This window comes from Microchirus variegatus (genome assembly GCF_963457635.1).
Source record: "Microchirus variegatus genome assembly, chromosome: 10".
Lineage (NCBI taxonomy): Eukaryota > Metazoa > Chordata > Actinopteri > Pleuronectiformes > Soleidae > Microchirus > Microchirus variegatus.
Window position 1 is genome coordinate 15,275,350 of NC_139811.1, and position 16,993 is coordinate 15,292,342.

Here is a 16,993-nt window from a genome sequence, read left to right on the forward strand (position 1 = left end):
AACCTAAATATAGCAACCAATAACTATTGTCCAGGTAAAAACAGAGTAATGGTGCCCTGAGGAGAGGACAGAGCTGAGACACAACACCACATGGTACACTGCATTTACATTACTGATCACCGCAACAGACCTATCTTAGGGGCAGGTCATTATTCAACATGTTCACATTGTGCCTGGAGAGTCCTGTGACCTTAAGGGAAAACAAGATACTAATCATTTCAATGCCCCCCATTTGCTTGATACATTTGTTCCCTATAATTTAATCTTTTACACTTTTTTAGACATCTCAAATCAAGTTGAGAGAAAAAAACCATTTTGTACAATTCATAATGATACTTTATTAGTTGGTGAGAAACTTACTTTGACTTCATACCAGGCTTAACCTCCACTGTTTTTTCAGAACTGGCCACCACTCGCACAAACACCTCGCCAGCCTCTGGATGGTTCTGCCTTTTCAAGTACTTGTTCACTCTGTCCTCAATGTATGTTCCCAACCTTGTAGTCTGCAACCCTTTACAAACATAAACACAATAAAACTTACCAGACTGAAGAAAATCAAGTTGACTGTTACTGTTGTTTTACCATGACACTGAACTTACGTTTGGCTGAAAACTTGTTTTCCTTTCTTGTCTTGTTAGACTTCTTCAGACAATTGTCACAGATAAAGCTGAAAGTAGGCGAGGAAAAATCTTGTCACGACACATGAACTCAAGCAATTACAAACTCCAGTGAATAACTACTTTGTTATGGACAGTTGTCCGACAGTCATGGCGAGACTTACCCCGATGGCCAAATGACGTCATAATGCAGAACGCAGATCTGATGCATCTTTCGGCCACAGTCTTTACATTCAATGAACCTGCGAGGAAAGAATGAAGTTCTTATACATTCCTTACAAAAACTGGAAAAAGAAAACCACAATTAATTGTACTTCAAACAATACTCACGGCTCAGAGTCCAACATATCATTTTTCTTCTTTTCAAATTGATCTTTTAAAATTCTGCTGCAAGAAAAAGAGAGACACATAAGATCATGTTGACTTGTGTGACTTTGTCTTGTTAATAAAAAGTGATCATCTTAAACGATCACCATCAAGTGATCAGCCACTAACGCTTGTTAACTTACGTCTGCGACTGAGCTGGGTCGTCTCCCAGGGTCACACTGTTGCCCTGGATCTCGTTGAAGCACTTCTCACAGAAATGATACCTGTCGGCAATAAGGCCAAATTTGGGTGAACTGCAGCCGGCACACACAGTAGCAGCACAGGCACAAATGCACAGCGAATGGAGCACACAACAACAATCAATGACGGAAAATGTGCAGTAGACAGATGGAAGGACAGACACAAGCACACACACAGGCAGAGGTATGCGTTAGTCACAGGTGAAATGGTCATGGCCCAAACCCTCTCATTCAAAGTGGAACATAACTAAGGAAAATATTATTTAATGATAATTAATCAATGTCAACAACAAACAAATGTTCAACAACACCTGATGTGCATCTTACAATATGAAACTGTTTCATATATGTCCAGGTGTTCAACATGCACTGTGAGCTGGGAAATGAATGACATGTTCATGCCAGGGGAGATTGTTTTTATACAGATGTGGTGGCCTGTTAGGTTAAGAGGACGAATTCAATTTTGTTAAAGAAAGGGTATTTCAGTTCTATTAGATAATGGAATAGGATTGGGCAAATTTTAAAACTTTGGTTAGAGCTTCTTAGACAACATTAAAAACCAGTTAAATCCTCAAATTCACTAACTTTTTGTTGCAAGACTTGAATCCTGAGCTACCACCACATTTATTAAAGCCAGTATCTTCAATAATTGAATGTTGTTGCATTAGAATGACGTTATGGTGCAATGGCAGTTTCTGCACAGCAGGGGGAGCTTTAATGGTGGATTCTGGGTACAAAAACTGCAAGAGGAAAACACCAAACCCAAACATGCACATTCTGCTTGCCCATGACATACATGAGAATCCCCGATCAGTTTTAACAAAGGTGCATGTGACAGTAGCATCATCAGCCATGTTTATCTTCTCAGGACAAAACTGCATACAATCCCTTCATAAACCCTAACTCTCCTTTTTATCCATCTCTTCCCATCTCAGCATGCACTTTTACCTGTTCTGGTAGCTGAAGTAAGTGCCGTCCCTGGAGATGGTACACAACTGTTTTCCATAGCAACACAGCGTCTGTGGCGAGAACTCGAACTGTGGAAAGAGAAGATACACATTAATGAAAGTGCTTCACTGTGACAATCAAGTTTCACTCAAACCATGTGAAGAGACAAAATTTACCATGTCAAAAGTTATTAAAATCAGTTCCTCAGTGTCCAGAACACCAATCCTGTTAAGTTCCCAACCTTTATCAGGCTATGTACCCCAGGCTTTTAGAGTGGCATTAATTAAACCCTTACTTAAAATTAAATTAAAACAAATATCTACTCTGGACCCGATGTTTTGACTAATAACAAAGAAACACCCGACCTTCAATTCATTTCTAAAATTCTAGAAACATCAGTTGTAAATCTCTTCCCATTTTAAGGTCCAATAGTGAAAAGTGCCTTGAGATTATGTATGTTGTGATCTGGCCCTAACAAATAACATTTGATTTGATGTGCGTCTTCATTAACTCACCTTCCTGCCACAGCAGTAGCCCAGGCCCTGCATGACAGGATCGATCTCTGCCTCAAACACTTCTGCCAGTTTGGTGCAATACTTGTAGACGCGGGACGTTTTGCGGTTGTACAGCCAAGCGTTGTTGAACATCAGCCACACATCGTCCACATATTGCCAAGGCTCCTGGTACTGACCGGTATCCAGCTTACGTTTGATAGTGGATAAGTCAATGGGATTCTTCACAATGTCAAAGTAGTCCTGTAGGAGCATGAGAGATGCAGGGATGAGCACATCCTACTACTTCATCAGTACTTTCTGTTGGTTTTAAAACCATTGAGATATCCATGTGTAATCATTTCACACTCACAGGGATGCCCAGTAGCATGGGGTCTACAGGTTGCCGGAAAGGCAGTGACTCTGGGTCCTGCCTGTAGAGGGCCTCGAGAGTCGGCATCAGAGCTTGTCTCAGCTCCTCTGGCTTGAAAACTGGACATAAAACAAAATTGTTGAATCCACAATTAAAAGCCCAAATTGCTTTCTGATAAATGCTGTTCAAGGATATCTGCAGTGTGGTCAAAAAGTGGTCACTGTACTGGGAATATAACAATACTGTATATTCTCACTAAACCCTTAATGGATTATACAACTTGCAATGAAATGTACATAAATAAGTTAAATGTATATTAAAAACATCTCTATTCTTACTTTTCTTTCGGTTTTGGGTGGCAGAGGTGGCTGATGCGCCATTAGCCCCACTTTCCTCCTCTTCTTTGGGTTCTGCCTTCATCTCCGGCTTCTTCTCCTCAGTTTCCATTGGTTCCTGTTTTGGCTCTGCTGCCTCTGGCTCCTCCTTCTTCACCACTGGGGGTTTGGTTTCATCCTCCTGCTACATGAACACAACCATGGTTAAACAGCTATAAAATGATGCTAAGCCAAGAACAGATCAAGTATTCAGTGTTTACTTGAAAGCCAAACCTTTCCTATAGGACAGGGGAAACGCCCCATGCACCTTTTTGAAATGCAAGCTGAACTGGTGGGTTTGGATGAACAAAATGTGTAATAGTAAGTAGTAGTGTCACGGTACAAGTGTACTTCCGATGTCTTGCCCCCACAATGACTTTAACAGTATGCAATTACTACAAAATAACATTATACAATCATGTGCATACCTCCACTTTTACACCAGGCTGCTTCTTCCCAGAGCCGCCCTCATCTTCTTCATCTTTTACTTCAGATTTGATGTCAGTGCTGCTCATGTCAGGTAGGGCCTGCTGGGAGCTCAGCTCAGCCACAGAAGCTGGGGTAGGCACTCTGTTGTCAACACTGGCTGCTGCCTGGGACAACTTTAAGAAGAACAAGAGGATATTTTCATCACAATGCTTCTCATTTATAAATTAAATTGTAGTGACTTAACTTCACTGAGACATTTAAAGAGTGAAATGTGAGCGATTGTTGTTCGGTCAAAAGTAGGGCGTTCGCGGTGAAGGAATTTCCCCTGCACTTGCACCTGTTCATATGTCACAGGTGACTGTACACAGCAGTCCCTCAGTCTATCATCACTTATATCTCCTTGTTCGCTGTCAACGTGTTTTGTGTTCACCTTTTCATTTTTGTAGTTACTACGATCGCTCTCGTTTATATACATGCTGGGTGCAAAAGACATAAGTAACACAAGAGATAGAGCAGAGGTACAGTTACAAAAAAATATGACATCTTACCGGTGTACTTGGGTGCTGTGCCTGAACTGAGGTGGGCTGTGGCATCTGACTGGGGGGTTCAGTTTGGGGTTGAAGGGGTGTGAGCGGCTGGGATGGGTCAGGGGGTGTCCCCATAGCTGAGGGGGGACCAGGGAGGCTACTGGGTATGTGGGTTGGGGTGGAGGAGGGTCCACCCGTGGAGGCAGGGGTAGCAGGCCGTGGTGGCACCTGGGCCTGCGGAGGAGCATGGTGTTGCTGCTGCAGCTGCTGCTGATGGGACTGCAGACTGGCAGAGGCATTGGGTGGAGTAGTTGTACGCAGGGTGGGCTGAGCTGCAGGGCCACAGGGAAGCTGGGGGCCAAGGGAGCCCAGTGCATTCAGAGGGAGGTTAGAGTTCTGCTGCTGCTGCTGCTGCATTGAAGAGAGATGCACAGTTAACACACCAAAACACACCAGTCATATAGCAGTGTGTGTTCTGGCATAAGAATGTTCAACAGAGCCAAAATGCATTGAGCATGCAACCAAAAAAATGCAAATTTCAAGTTTTGTTTCAGGATAGAATAGGATTCCTCACCTGTGAAACAGCAGCTTGTGTTATAGGCTGGCCCAAGCCTACATTCACATTCATTGCTCCACCTGCAGCTGCAGGAAACTGGCCCTGTGACTGGAACTGGCTCTGGTTGGTTGGCTGAGCAACCATGTTGTTTGTATGACCACCCATCATTCCTTGTGTCTGAGGCATCCTTGACGGTGACATGCCCATCTAGAAACCACAGAGACGAGAAGTTGAAAGGGACAAATCATTGCAAAACTAGGCATCTAGTATTAACTCTGCAACTTCAAATTCCACTGCAACTTCATAGTCCACTGAATAGACTATGATGTTTACAGTTCGCTCAGTCAAAATCTGACATATCACCAAAACTAAAAAGGCAACCCGTTTCAATGACAGGCAGTATATTTTACTGTGATGCTCTGTAAAGACAGTGAAGAGAGCATTAAAATAAACAAAAGACTACACAGAAATGAAAAACTAGGCAAACATGATGACAAAATTATTTCAGAAAAAGGTCTCGGAGAGAAACTGAGGCTGATGGCACAACCACTGACAAGCAAAAAGTATGAAAATTGGGGAAAAAAACGAACCGGGGGAACAGAACTCATGTTCATCTGCTGTGGATGGTTCATGGGAGAGGGAGCACGTGGTCCCATGGGTGCCTGAGACATCTGTGCATTCTGCATTGCCATTGGGTTAAATTGATTGATTCCTGCGGGAACACACACACCAGCACACACAATCATATACCTGTTTATTATTGCTGTAATTTAATACTCTATGCCCCGCTGGGCAGACAGAGGGGAGGGGGTGGCAACAGCAACTAATTATTTCAAGATAAATGTATTTGCTAACTGGTTAAAATATCAGCATTTATATTTAAAGTATTAACACTAAAACAAAGGATGGTTAACTGCAAAAAAGACATGCAAAGAGCTTTTTACTGTTGAAAAATGAAATCTACGAGTTAGCACATACCTTGGGGCACCTGCATACGATTCATTATCTGGTTTGGCATGTTGGGCATAGGCACAGGTCCATCTACAAGAAAAGATGATCATTTAAAATTGGCTCTGAGTTACAAAAAATATCAATTCAAAAGTAAGATATATTTTATGATTACTAGTTGGACTTTAAAAATGTCTAATGAGGGATAAAAGCGGGCTACTAACTGGGAGGTCGGACAGCCTGTCCTGGGCCCATGGCGTTGGGCTGAGCCATACCAGGTTGCTGCGGCCCAGCTGTGCCCACCATGCCAGGCTGTTTCTGAAGCCGTGAGCGCCGCTTCTCCTCCAATTCCTTCTGGATCTTGTAAATTTTTTCTGCCAGGAAGTGGTAATACTCATCCTGGTAGGAGGATATGAGGAAACAATAGACATTTTTTAAAAGAAGCAATTATTTTTCTTATTAACTGCCTCTATTTTTTTTTGTAGAGTGGAGTACATATTTTATTAGTTACCCTGCTGTTAGCGGACTCATACATGTCACCCTCAACCTTGCGTGCATATGCCACCAGGTTCTCCATTCGCCGGTCCTTCAGTGCTGCGGGGTCAGGGGTGGGGAATATGGCTTGTACTCTGAAGAAAAACAACATACAAAACTCATCACCCTATTTTATCAAACCTTGTTCTACCCTTAACTCTATTTTTAACAAGTATTTTGAAAACATTAGTTTTATTGTTGGACTTACAGTTTGTGCACCAGGTGGGTGCGCAGGTCCTGAGTGACATGCTCATGCCAGGCCTTCCTTACCCCCGAAGCAGAGAGAGGGGTGGCAGCGGGCAGGTTTCCCATGCCTCCTGCAACTGACCCATCTGGCATCAGCTGACTGTGGGGCAAAAATATTTTTGAGATTCAAAAATCATTGTCAATGGTATTTCCACAAAAAGAAATTACAGATCGATAATAATCATACATTGTTTTTTTTGCATTGTTATAATATATCCATACATACATAATATATGACTGTATTCTAAAAGAACCCAGCGGACAGAGGGCAAAATGATATTATGGATAAATATTTGTTGATAGATGAGGTGTTGGATACTAATTTGGCTAACAAGAACAAATGAATAGCCTTAGGAGTCATTATCCTTACTAATTTAGTCTTTAATTAAAAGACACTTTCATCCAATGAATTCATATTATCCTTTATTGCTAAGGTCAGGTTCTGTGTCAAGGATGAGAGTGCTCACTTGTTGAGTGTGGGGGGTAGAGAGGAGTCGGAGTGCATGCCAGTCTGGTCTGAAGAAGGGACCCCCATGCCTCCTGCCATCTGGTTCATCTGATTAGAGCCTGATAAAAAAAACACGTCATCATTTTCAAGGGTTCAAAAGAAAACGGTTTGTTACTACTTAGACACAATTCCACTGAAGTAACCATCTTTCACTTACCAAGAGTGTTCATATTTCGTAGCTGCTGGTGCTGGGGAGCTTGGGGGTTTTGTTGAGCCGGACCCTGTCCCTGAACCTGAGCAGAGGGTTGGTTCCCATACGGCAGGCCCAGGGCAGCATAGGCCCTCTGCATCGAGCTGGGGTCGATGTGTGTGGAAGCGCTGTTGATGGCTGTGGCGCTTGACTGGCCAGGTCCAACTGTATTTATGGCATTCTGAAGGCTAGCCCCAGGGGAACCTAGCATGGCTGGAAGAGGATGACAAGATAAACAATGACTTAGCATCGTAAAAACAGGCATTTAAAGGTGAAATATGAACAATATGTAGAACAGCAACCTTTAGCATTTACAACCGTCACTGCAATACCATTTTAAAACATTAGAGTGTGGGCTGCCACCCACAGTAAGTTTCCGAAAAAACACGGAAACAGACCAACTGTCTGTATTATTTATAGAAACATTTAACCTATTGATAATAATTAATTTTTCCTCTTCAATAAAAGGTGAAAGTGAAGAGATCAGCATGTCACATCCTGGATGAGATGAAGATAATAGTCATCCATTCATCCATCTTCTACTGGTTTTGTCATCCACATGAGGGTTGTGGGGAGTACTGTACCAATCTCAGCTCAGACATAGGGTAGGGAGAAAGGCGGGGTACACCCTGGACAGGTCGCCAGTCCATCCCAGGGACACTGAGGCAACAACCATCCACTCTCACATTCACACCTACAGTCAATTTAGAGTGTCCAATTTGTCTAATCCCCATGTTGCATGTTTTTGGACAGTCTGAGGAAACCGCAGAACCTGCAGAAAACCCACACACACAGGGAGAACATGCAAACTCCACGCAGAAAGGCGAAGATAATAGGTATGTGATTTTTTTTCTCTCTCCTCTCTTTTAAATGTGATGTTTGGTTTGTAATGCTGGGTACATAAGACACCTACTACGGCAAGTCTGTCCATCCTGTGAGAGGGATACCTCTTCTGTGGCTCTTCCTGAGGTTTCTCATATTTTTCCCCCCTGTGGAAGGGGTTTTTGTGGAGTTTTTCCTCACTCGATTGAGGGTCTAAGGATACAGGGTGTCACTTGCTATATAGACTGTAAAGCCCTTCGAGGCAAATTGTGTTTGTGATGTTGGGCTGTATGTATATCAACATGATTTAAACTTTGATGAAGCTCCCAGTTTTGTTGATCCATGCCATCATAGCTGTCTTCAACTTCTTCTTCGCTGTCAGCCATTTAATTTTTTTTCTCCGCAGCAAACCCTTGTTATACTTCTCCTTTGGTAGATACATTTTTCAGAGGAGTAGTGTGGCTTTTCAAGTTTGGCAAAATCCAGAATTACAGACGCATGACTTCAGCTTGCTTATAACCCAGCTGTCAAAGTGCTACAAACTGTTACTGGTTGGATGGAGCAACAGACCAAAACCAAAACATTGTGGCACACAAATTGAACATTTTAAGAATATAGTGGCTGCACCATTGTTATCAGTGAAGCTGCTATTTCAATTAATTAATCTCTGATTGCACATCATGGAAACTTTATGCCTTAATATAATAAATGTTTTATATAGAACCCCTTTAAATTATATTTTATTAAGTTAAGGAATAAGTACTAATTCTGGTTCTAATTTAATAGCATTTTTCTTAAAACATGTATATAGTTGAAATCAAATAGCTAGTATTAGTAAACAACTATCTTATGCTTAACACATAATGTAGTTGTAAGAGTAGACAAGCCGATGTTTTTTGTGCAAGGGGAAAAAAAAACTCTGAAAAAGAAACTCCATCCCTGCTCATGCTGTGCACGCTGCCACTGTGGGGGATTTAAACACGTCATAAAGCCTTTTGACCAATAGGAGAGCACGTAGTCCCAAGACCCTGCCCCCACTGATAGCAGAGCCACAGAGCCCCTCCCCTGGGTGTCACATTACAGGTCCAGCCTTTCTAGAGGAATTCTCTCCTGTTCAAGCTCTCGCAGTCAGCGAGCCAGCACAGAGCTACAGTGAGGAAATACATCCTGCAGGTGGCACCATTTTATACTGCACATGCACCGACTTCGGGCATGATGCTGAGTGACATCTGCCTTTTAGTAAGGTTTGGTAGGTTTCAGTAAAAATTAACAAATTGAAATACCGATCACAAATGATACACTGTTTTTTTTAATCTATCTATATGCATTTTATAAGAATTTATATATTAATTAGACATGGGAACGGGAGCTTATAAAGTCACTCACGCTGCTGGTTCCTCTTGTCACTTGCATTTTTCAAAGGCAGGCAGACCGGACAGTCGTGCCTTGTACAGTTCTTCCAGTGGGAGATGATCTGTCTGGATGATGCACAGTGAGCCACTGGGGAGAAAACAACAGATTAATTATTAATGGAAACACCGGTAAACAAGAAGTGAAATTTTTGGTTGGATGAAGTATTCAAAACTTAAATACGGCACAGCTAAAAGTTAGAATGATTGCTTATTATCACATCACTGTGAATCATCTACACTCAAGTAATACAGTATTAACAGAGGCTTTTGAAGGATATTAACTGAAAACATTAAGCATTTTATCATAAGTATTATGAACAAATGAACACAAGGACAACCCTAAAAGAAAATGCTTGCAACCATGGCTTTTACCAGTGTAGAGGTAAAAGACACAGCTGCTAGGACAATGTGTAAAAACAATGATAAAGCAGACTATACTTCACAGAGGATAGTTTAAACTGTATAAATATAAGGTTATATATTTTTCAAAATTAATCAATTAGTTGTTTGAACATTAAATGCATGGTATAAGTGGTATAAATAATAAGTAACCCAGTGTTTCCCACTGAGGAGCAAAGAAACCAGGACATATTTAGATTAAAGAAGCTCAGATAACTTTTTCTAAACCGATAAATAAAAAAAGAAGTCAAAATTAGCGGTTAATTTAGCAGTGGAATATTTACAGATTAATTGATGAACACGCAGCCCTGATAAATATCAAACCTCAAAGTTCATAAAACCAGGGCTGCAAAAAGTGAAAGTATGTCCACCAAGGTATATGACAAAATGTAGTACAACCATCACACAGCTGAGATTACATTTGTTCACTGGTGTTGTCATGTCAAGGAGTTGAAATGGCTCAATTCAAGCAGCAAAATAAGAGCCAATGCACTGTGTTTAACTTAAGTGACTGTACAGCATGGTGCTTTAGTATCGAATCTTCATTGTACAACAATGGTTAAATATAATCAACGATTTAATCAGCCAAGGTAGTATTGTGTTATACAAGGACGCAAACATTGTTTCACACTGTTAATCGGACACAGCAACGTACAGATCAATAAACAATTGTTAGGGACAATATTCATGGGTAGCTGCTGATTCTCAAACCAATGCCTTTTATTGTGTATGAAAAGCAACTTGCTCTGTGCCACAAGCTCTGATTGAAGATGCTAACAACACGCATGCTATAGTTTTCCACACCAGACCGATAATTCTGATACAGTCTGATACAGACTTTGACCCCATTAAAAATACTTAGCTTGGTTAATATGAAATGTGTTCTCATACATTTTGTAATACACTTGACTATAACCCACAAACTGCATGGCAGAATTTCGCAGCCCTCATTTACACCCTGGTCACATGAAGGTGATGGCTGATATTTCTCTTTACAGCATGTCATCTTTACGTCATATTTAAGTTTATAGATTGTTTCTTTTTCCCCGATACCCGGTCTAGTGATTTTGACCAGTATTGGACTGATACCGATACAGAGTACTGTATCATCCCTATGACAGCACAGTTACGCAAAACCTAAAACTTCACTTCCATATATTTACCACAGTGTGGTCACAGGTGCACTCAGTTAAATAAATGTTTGAATCAATACAACATTTGACCCAGTATACTAAAAAAAAAAAACTATTCTACTCACCCTGGCAGGACTTGCCAGCCTGGCAGTGGGTCATGTGGTTGAGGACGTTCTTCATGGTGCGGCAGTGTGGCAAAGTGCAGGCTCTCACCTCCCCATTAGCCTGCTCCCGCCGCTGGCACTTATGTGCATGGAGCAGCAGGACCAGCTGCTGCTGAATAAGTTTGCGCTTCTCAGGGTCAGCTGTTGGTCCTGCTGACACTCCCCCAGCCCCAGGGACCATGCCCACTGATGCTACCTGCTGCTGCATCTGGGCCTGGGACTGAAAAACAATCACAATACAAATACGCTGAATAAAAATTTGTTTGCTCGACTGTTGGTCTTCATTTACAACCATTATAGTAAGTGGGGTGTGTTGCATATAGCAGACAGCGTTTTGCATGTTGCCTGGAGAGAGACAGGAATACCAGAATGTGATATGGGATTTCAGAGTTGTACACAAGTTAAGGAAAATCCTCTTAAGTTGTTATTTTATTGGCTTTTCATCCACATGGAACCAGCGTTTTGGGAGCATTGTAGGGTTGTCCCCTAAATTGGCAGTCGATGATGTTTAGCCTGATGTTTAGCCTGGTGGCTCTCCATTAGTCGGTCAGCCAATCACAAAACTATTTTTGGAAAACTGATCCCAGGATGGGAAAATCTCAAAATGCTACCCTTGTGTTTTCATGTACAAATAATGTGCTACTTTGGGAAAACATTGATCTCATACGCCAACCTCTCTCTCTTGTACTCGCTGTCACTACCTTTGTCTTCATCTTCTTGTGCTTGGAGATCATTTGGTCTATTCATTTTGATAAGTGTTTACTTTCTGTCGTTAGTCCCCCAGGTAATATTCATTCTGTCCGTTTATGCAATTGCATACACTGTAATGTATACTTATTTGAATAGAGCTTGAGTCATTTTGAGCTGTGGGGGGTGGTTCAGTTTCCAGGAAACAAAAAAAAACGACAAAGAAAAATATTGTATAGATTTAAGTTCTGTTTCAGTGTGGATAAGACCTTACACAGCAGAATTAACTGAAAAAACAATGCTGTATTCTGAATGCAAGTGGTTTATCATGCCATCAGACAGCACTTTCCTTAAGCACAGCACAACACACAAAAAATCTAATTGATAAGCCTCAATAGTCTTTACTTGAATATACTGTATGAATTTATTACAACACAGGATTTTTGGTTTACCTCACATGCTGACAAAAACAAAAACAAGCAAAAAGCTTAAGGAGAATAGAAGAGTTTTTTTTTTTATATCCTACAAGGAAAGATAACAGTCTAGGTTTACAAACAGAAAATCATCTCAGGATGAGTGAAGAATCTCAAGGTCCGTCTTATCCCAAAGCCAGGACAAGATGGCACCTCCTAACTCAAAACATAAAACATTCTGAGCCATAGTATAAGGGGCAAATAGCCAACATCATTATAAGAAACACTTACTCATATTGTTTGTACAGTTCTATTGTTCTTCTTTGATTGAGCCAAAGTTAGTTAATGTGGCAACACAAACATAATAGATAATTCCAGTGTTGCTGTTGGATTACTTCCCTTTGCACTTCAGTTCGCCAACAATTTATTTCAACAACTATCAGAAGAAAATTGAACGCATGATTTCACCCTGTTTTCACTTGACTGTCTCACTTTTTGTACATATAAAACAGTCTGTATCTGAACACACTCATGCTTTACATGCAAATTCCCAAAGTTGGGTAAAGTTTGTATATTTCTGGACAAAGATATACAGCCAGTGTAGAAAAAATATTGTGTTTGATTTTGACAGTAAACCAGAGTAAAACCTTGCTGGCCTAATGACACAAAAGCCAAAATCAACTCTTAACTACTTTTAACTACATTTAGCATACTGTAATTCCAACCCATAACAAAATTAAGAAATAAGAATTAAGAAAACAAAGGATGGTTTATGACAGTATGTAAAGGTTTTAAATAATTTCTCTGGCAATTTTCACCATTGAAGTGTAAGGCAAAATATGTATGCAAACTTCAATAGCTGCATACTGTCTTCTAATGGCTGCAGGGAACACATTACATGTGGCAACAGAAGAAGCAGAAACCTTTAAATTTAAGTGTTTTAGCCTAACACACAACAAGGACTGCACAAACGGTCACTATTTTAGGATGCTTTAAGATGCAAGTGACGCTCACCATGTTTGGCACAGTTCCAGCTCCCTTCAGCTCAGCGGGAAATTGAGGCAGGTTGTTTGAAAGAGTTGTCTTGTTCTGGAGTTGTTGGGCGTTGACCCCCGCTGCCCCCATCTGCTGAACTCCAGCCTGACCATACTGCTGGCCAAAGGGAGCTCCCGACATTCCCATCTATAGTGAACAGACACAACAGAAGGTGGTCAGAAGTGAATCATGCAACAGCAAAATTTTGCAGATTAATTTCTTCACCTGTACACAAAGAGGGTGTGCTATAGCATATAGGACAACTTCAAACACTGAAAATGGCTATTCTTAATTCTGTGAATAGTTTTTCTTAAGTTCATATCTATACTGATCTCGTGCATGAAGTTCCACACTCAGAAAAAATGGAGGGACTGCTTACAGAAATACAAAAAAAACTTAAAATAAGGGCATGCAGAAGTATTAAGGTGGAAAATATGTGTGTAATAAGTGTCCTTGGTTGCACCTTGATCTCCGTGTTTCTTTTCCTTTATTTAGCTTTTTTCTTCACAAAAGCATTTTGCAGACAGTAACTTAATAGTCCCTCTTAACCCAGAAAACAGCTAGCCTTGCAACACTGAAGCTAAAAACAACATATCATACATTACCACTCGATAGTGATGTGTTTCAAGTTTCAAAGTATTGTAATAATTTGGGGCCAATACAAGTCACACTTTCTTTCAGAAAACTCTCAGCATAAAATGTTTCTCATCCAATCAGCTTAGGCATAGGGACCTTGTAATGGCATAGAAAATCCTTAAGCCCCTTTAAATGGTCAAAAAAGATAATAGATGGCTTTCCTGTTCAGTCCTCTGAAAAAAAATCAATTGCTCCTCATTTCTCAACTGCCCTCAGCATGCATCTGTGTACCGACTTAGCTCGGCTTTCTCCACAGTGGCCAAAGCAACAGTTTTTCACTGCCGGTAGTGCTTCGGCAGACAGAGCAGTCCCAACCCAGCTGAGCGACAAACAGTGGGAGACACACAGAGCGAGGCCAGCTTGCTCAACAGCAGAGCAGAGCACTGCGCTGTGTGCCCCTCCCCCCCTGCTGCACAGAAACACTCAGATGCTTGACTGCTGCTACCCTCTCATTCACACAGCCTCATCCTACTCTCCCACTTGATGATCTGCTCTTACTACGATTGAGCGCGACCAGGGTGGAGGAGAGCGCTGTTGCACATGAAGCCTGCAGTGTATCCCAGCCTTTCTCCATGTCCTCTTTTCTCCTCCTCTGTTCAGTCCATCTACCCTGCCTCCCCAACTCAAAAACAACACACAAAGAAGCTCCACTAAACATGGTTTACAGCTACAATTTCAAAAGCCAATAGTATAACAAATATAGACCACACCCTGAAATATTAATATAAATGAAACATGTTTGTTGGTGAAGTCCCACTATCCGTTTCCAGTAGGTGGTGCAATGACTGGCGTTGTAGGTAATCATCGTGGATGGACTGAACAGAAAATGAAAAAAAAGGGGGCGGGCGGAAGCCTCCTGTGTTCTATTCTTGCAAACGTACTTTTGGCGACTACCATGGTTGCCACGGTAACAACATGCAGACCAAAGTAAGGTGAGGGTGACGTCTGTCTGGGTGGAAGCCTGCTGCATGGATAGTGGGAACACAAAATGTGTTTCGAACTATAATTCCTGCTAAATTCATTGAAGCAACTTGAAACTCAGTCCGACCACTTGTTTCAAACATCCTCGTGTGAACACCAAGTTCGGTGAGTTTAGATTCCAAGGCACGAAACACACAAGCAATTGAAGCCATCAACAGTGGATGCTATATTTTTCCTCCACAACAATCTCAAACCATGATGATTACTTTACGTGTTAACTCATAAGGTGGATGACGAATGGGCGACGAGGCTAGTAGTTGCTTCTTCCTGAACGTAACGTTAACTTTTGCTTGCTTTCCTGTAACCATGAATAAAAGCTAAAAGCTATGTGCATGTGCAAGCTCTGAGGAAAAAATCTAGTGAGTAGGATTCAGAAAACAAAATGCAACCCATGTAGCATTGTAAAGGTGACACTATCTGGACTGCCATTAAGTAAGCAGTTGGGTTAGTTAGAGTGCAAGTAACATCTTGTGACTAGTATGCAACTAAACTATTTCCTTATATAAAAACATAGCCCTAAAAGAAACAGATTTTCATCAGTTTGTGTAATTTTGGCAACTTGTCCCAGTACAATGGACATTGTAACAACAGTGCTGACTTTTACAAGGTTTTCACCACTTGCCAATCTTCTCATACAGACTGCCTTGATCAAATGCCTGTGTTGATGTGGTTTGTTTGGGTTTAAAGTTACCTATGGTATGGCTGCTCTCCTAGCTGTTTCACTCTTGGCATATTGATTCGGACACGGTCTTTAAATCTGACGTGCCTGTGCAAAACTGCAAATAACTGTTTGTGCCTTGTTGTTTGGGGGAAATTCAAACCAGTGCCATATAACAGAGGTGGAGTTCTTTTTTAGGGACCAACTCCTCCATTTTGTTTTTTCATTTTCAGCCAATGCTTCACACAACACTCTTAGTTATACAGAGTGGGGAATGAGAAATCAACGCGTAGTTCTGTATGATTGGTTAATCACATTTATCTAGGCTGAACATGAAGCGGACTAGCAAATGGTGCGATTGCAAGAGCATACAACAGCAATGAATAGAACGCGCCCTATAGACAATACTATGATCTCTCTGCTTTTGCAGATCGTCAACACGTTCTCCTTCTTCATGATCGTATATTGTCATGTCACCCAGCCATACACATATGTGGACTGATGTGAAACTACATTTAGCCAACTTAGCAGAAATAATGGCAGCCCTTAAATATCCAGCAAATGAAATATGAAATATCTCCCACACAGTCGTCAATTCTCCTCCTCCCAACATTGACCAGGTGTCTTGATAGCATGTAAAACATTAGTTTCATCATAGTATTAAATATAAACGACTCTGTACACGCAAAGCAATTAAGTTACATAGTGATCCCTTGTGGCACTTTTACACTGTTCAGTTCCAGCACGTCTCGACTCTAGTCTTTTGGTATCGTTTTCCATTACTATAGTACCTCCTCAACATCGTCATCATAGAAAGGTGCACACAATAATTGGACGCTTTTAATTAAAAATATTTGCTCACAGAATCGTTCAGTTCTACAGGAGCACAGACTCCCTCTAACACGGTCACTAAATTGACTAATTGGGTGGAGGGGTTGTGATGCGACTCGCGATTGCCACAGTGCCGAAAGACTGCTAAATACACCAGATTTTTCGAAATGTCCTTGCTATATGTTGGAGATGAACACGTTTTCAGGATTTCAGGAAGTCTTCTTAACTGATCTACAGTTCGGCATTGTTATTGCGCTCATGACTCTTCCACTGACAACACTCTCCGGCAATCACTTGCCGGCAATCTGTTGACATCATATTTAGAATCAGCTCAGCTCACTTGAAACCTTGCCAGAGCAAGTACTAAAAAAGTACCAGATACTATCGTTAATGGTAAAGCAAAAAAAATGTGCTGAGTCGAGTCGTCCTCGAACGGTGTACTGGAAAAGCCGTAACCAAACCCAAAAACCATAATATGCACCCCTAGGCAATTAAGTGCACCCCTAAGGTGTATG

The 16,993-nt window shown here is 41.3% G+C and overlaps 1 protein-coding gene across 1 annotated transcript in view; it reads right to left on the reverse strand.

Annotated features, from left to right (window-relative positions):
• Positions 1-16,993, reverse strand: part of crebbpb (CREB binding lysine acetyltransferase b) — a 35,641-nt gene that overhangs the window by 7,105 nt on the left and 11,543 nt on the right. Inside the window, exons 3-24 of the mRNA XM_083896217.1 lie at positions 13,352-13,519; positions 11,199-11,457; positions 9,516-9,629; positions 7,275-7,520; positions 7,077-7,176; positions 6,572-6,709; positions 6,341-6,458; positions 6,054-6,228; positions 5,860-5,922; positions 5,472-5,593; positions 4,900-5,088; positions 4,347-4,736; positions 3,798-3,971; positions 3,334-3,514; positions 2,996-3,114; positions 2,647-2,886; positions 2,132-2,220; positions 1,127-1,207; positions 948-1,004; positions 782-859; positions 600-667; positions 361-511 (exon numbers count right to left, since the gene is read on the reverse strand). Of these exons, the coding sequence (XP_083752343.1) occupies positions 361-511; positions 600-667; positions 782-859; positions 948-1,004; positions 1,127-1,207; positions 2,132-2,220; positions 2,647-2,886; positions 2,996-3,114; positions 3,334-3,514; positions 3,798-3,971; positions 4,347-4,736; positions 4,900-5,088; positions 5,472-5,593; positions 5,860-5,922; positions 6,054-6,228; positions 6,341-6,458; positions 6,572-6,709; positions 7,077-7,176; positions 7,275-7,520; positions 9,516-9,629; positions 11,199-11,457; positions 13,352-13,519 (3,320 nt within the window). The remainder of the gene's footprint in view (positions 1-360; positions 512-599; positions 668-781; positions 860-947; positions 1,005-1,126; positions 1,208-2,131; positions 2,221-2,646; positions 2,887-2,995; positions 3,115-3,333; positions 3,515-3,797; positions 3,972-4,346; positions 4,737-4,899; positions 5,089-5,471; positions 5,594-5,859; positions 5,923-6,053; positions 6,229-6,340; positions 6,459-6,571; positions 6,710-7,076; positions 7,177-7,274; positions 7,521-9,515; positions 9,630-11,198; positions 11,458-13,351; positions 13,520-16,993) is intronic.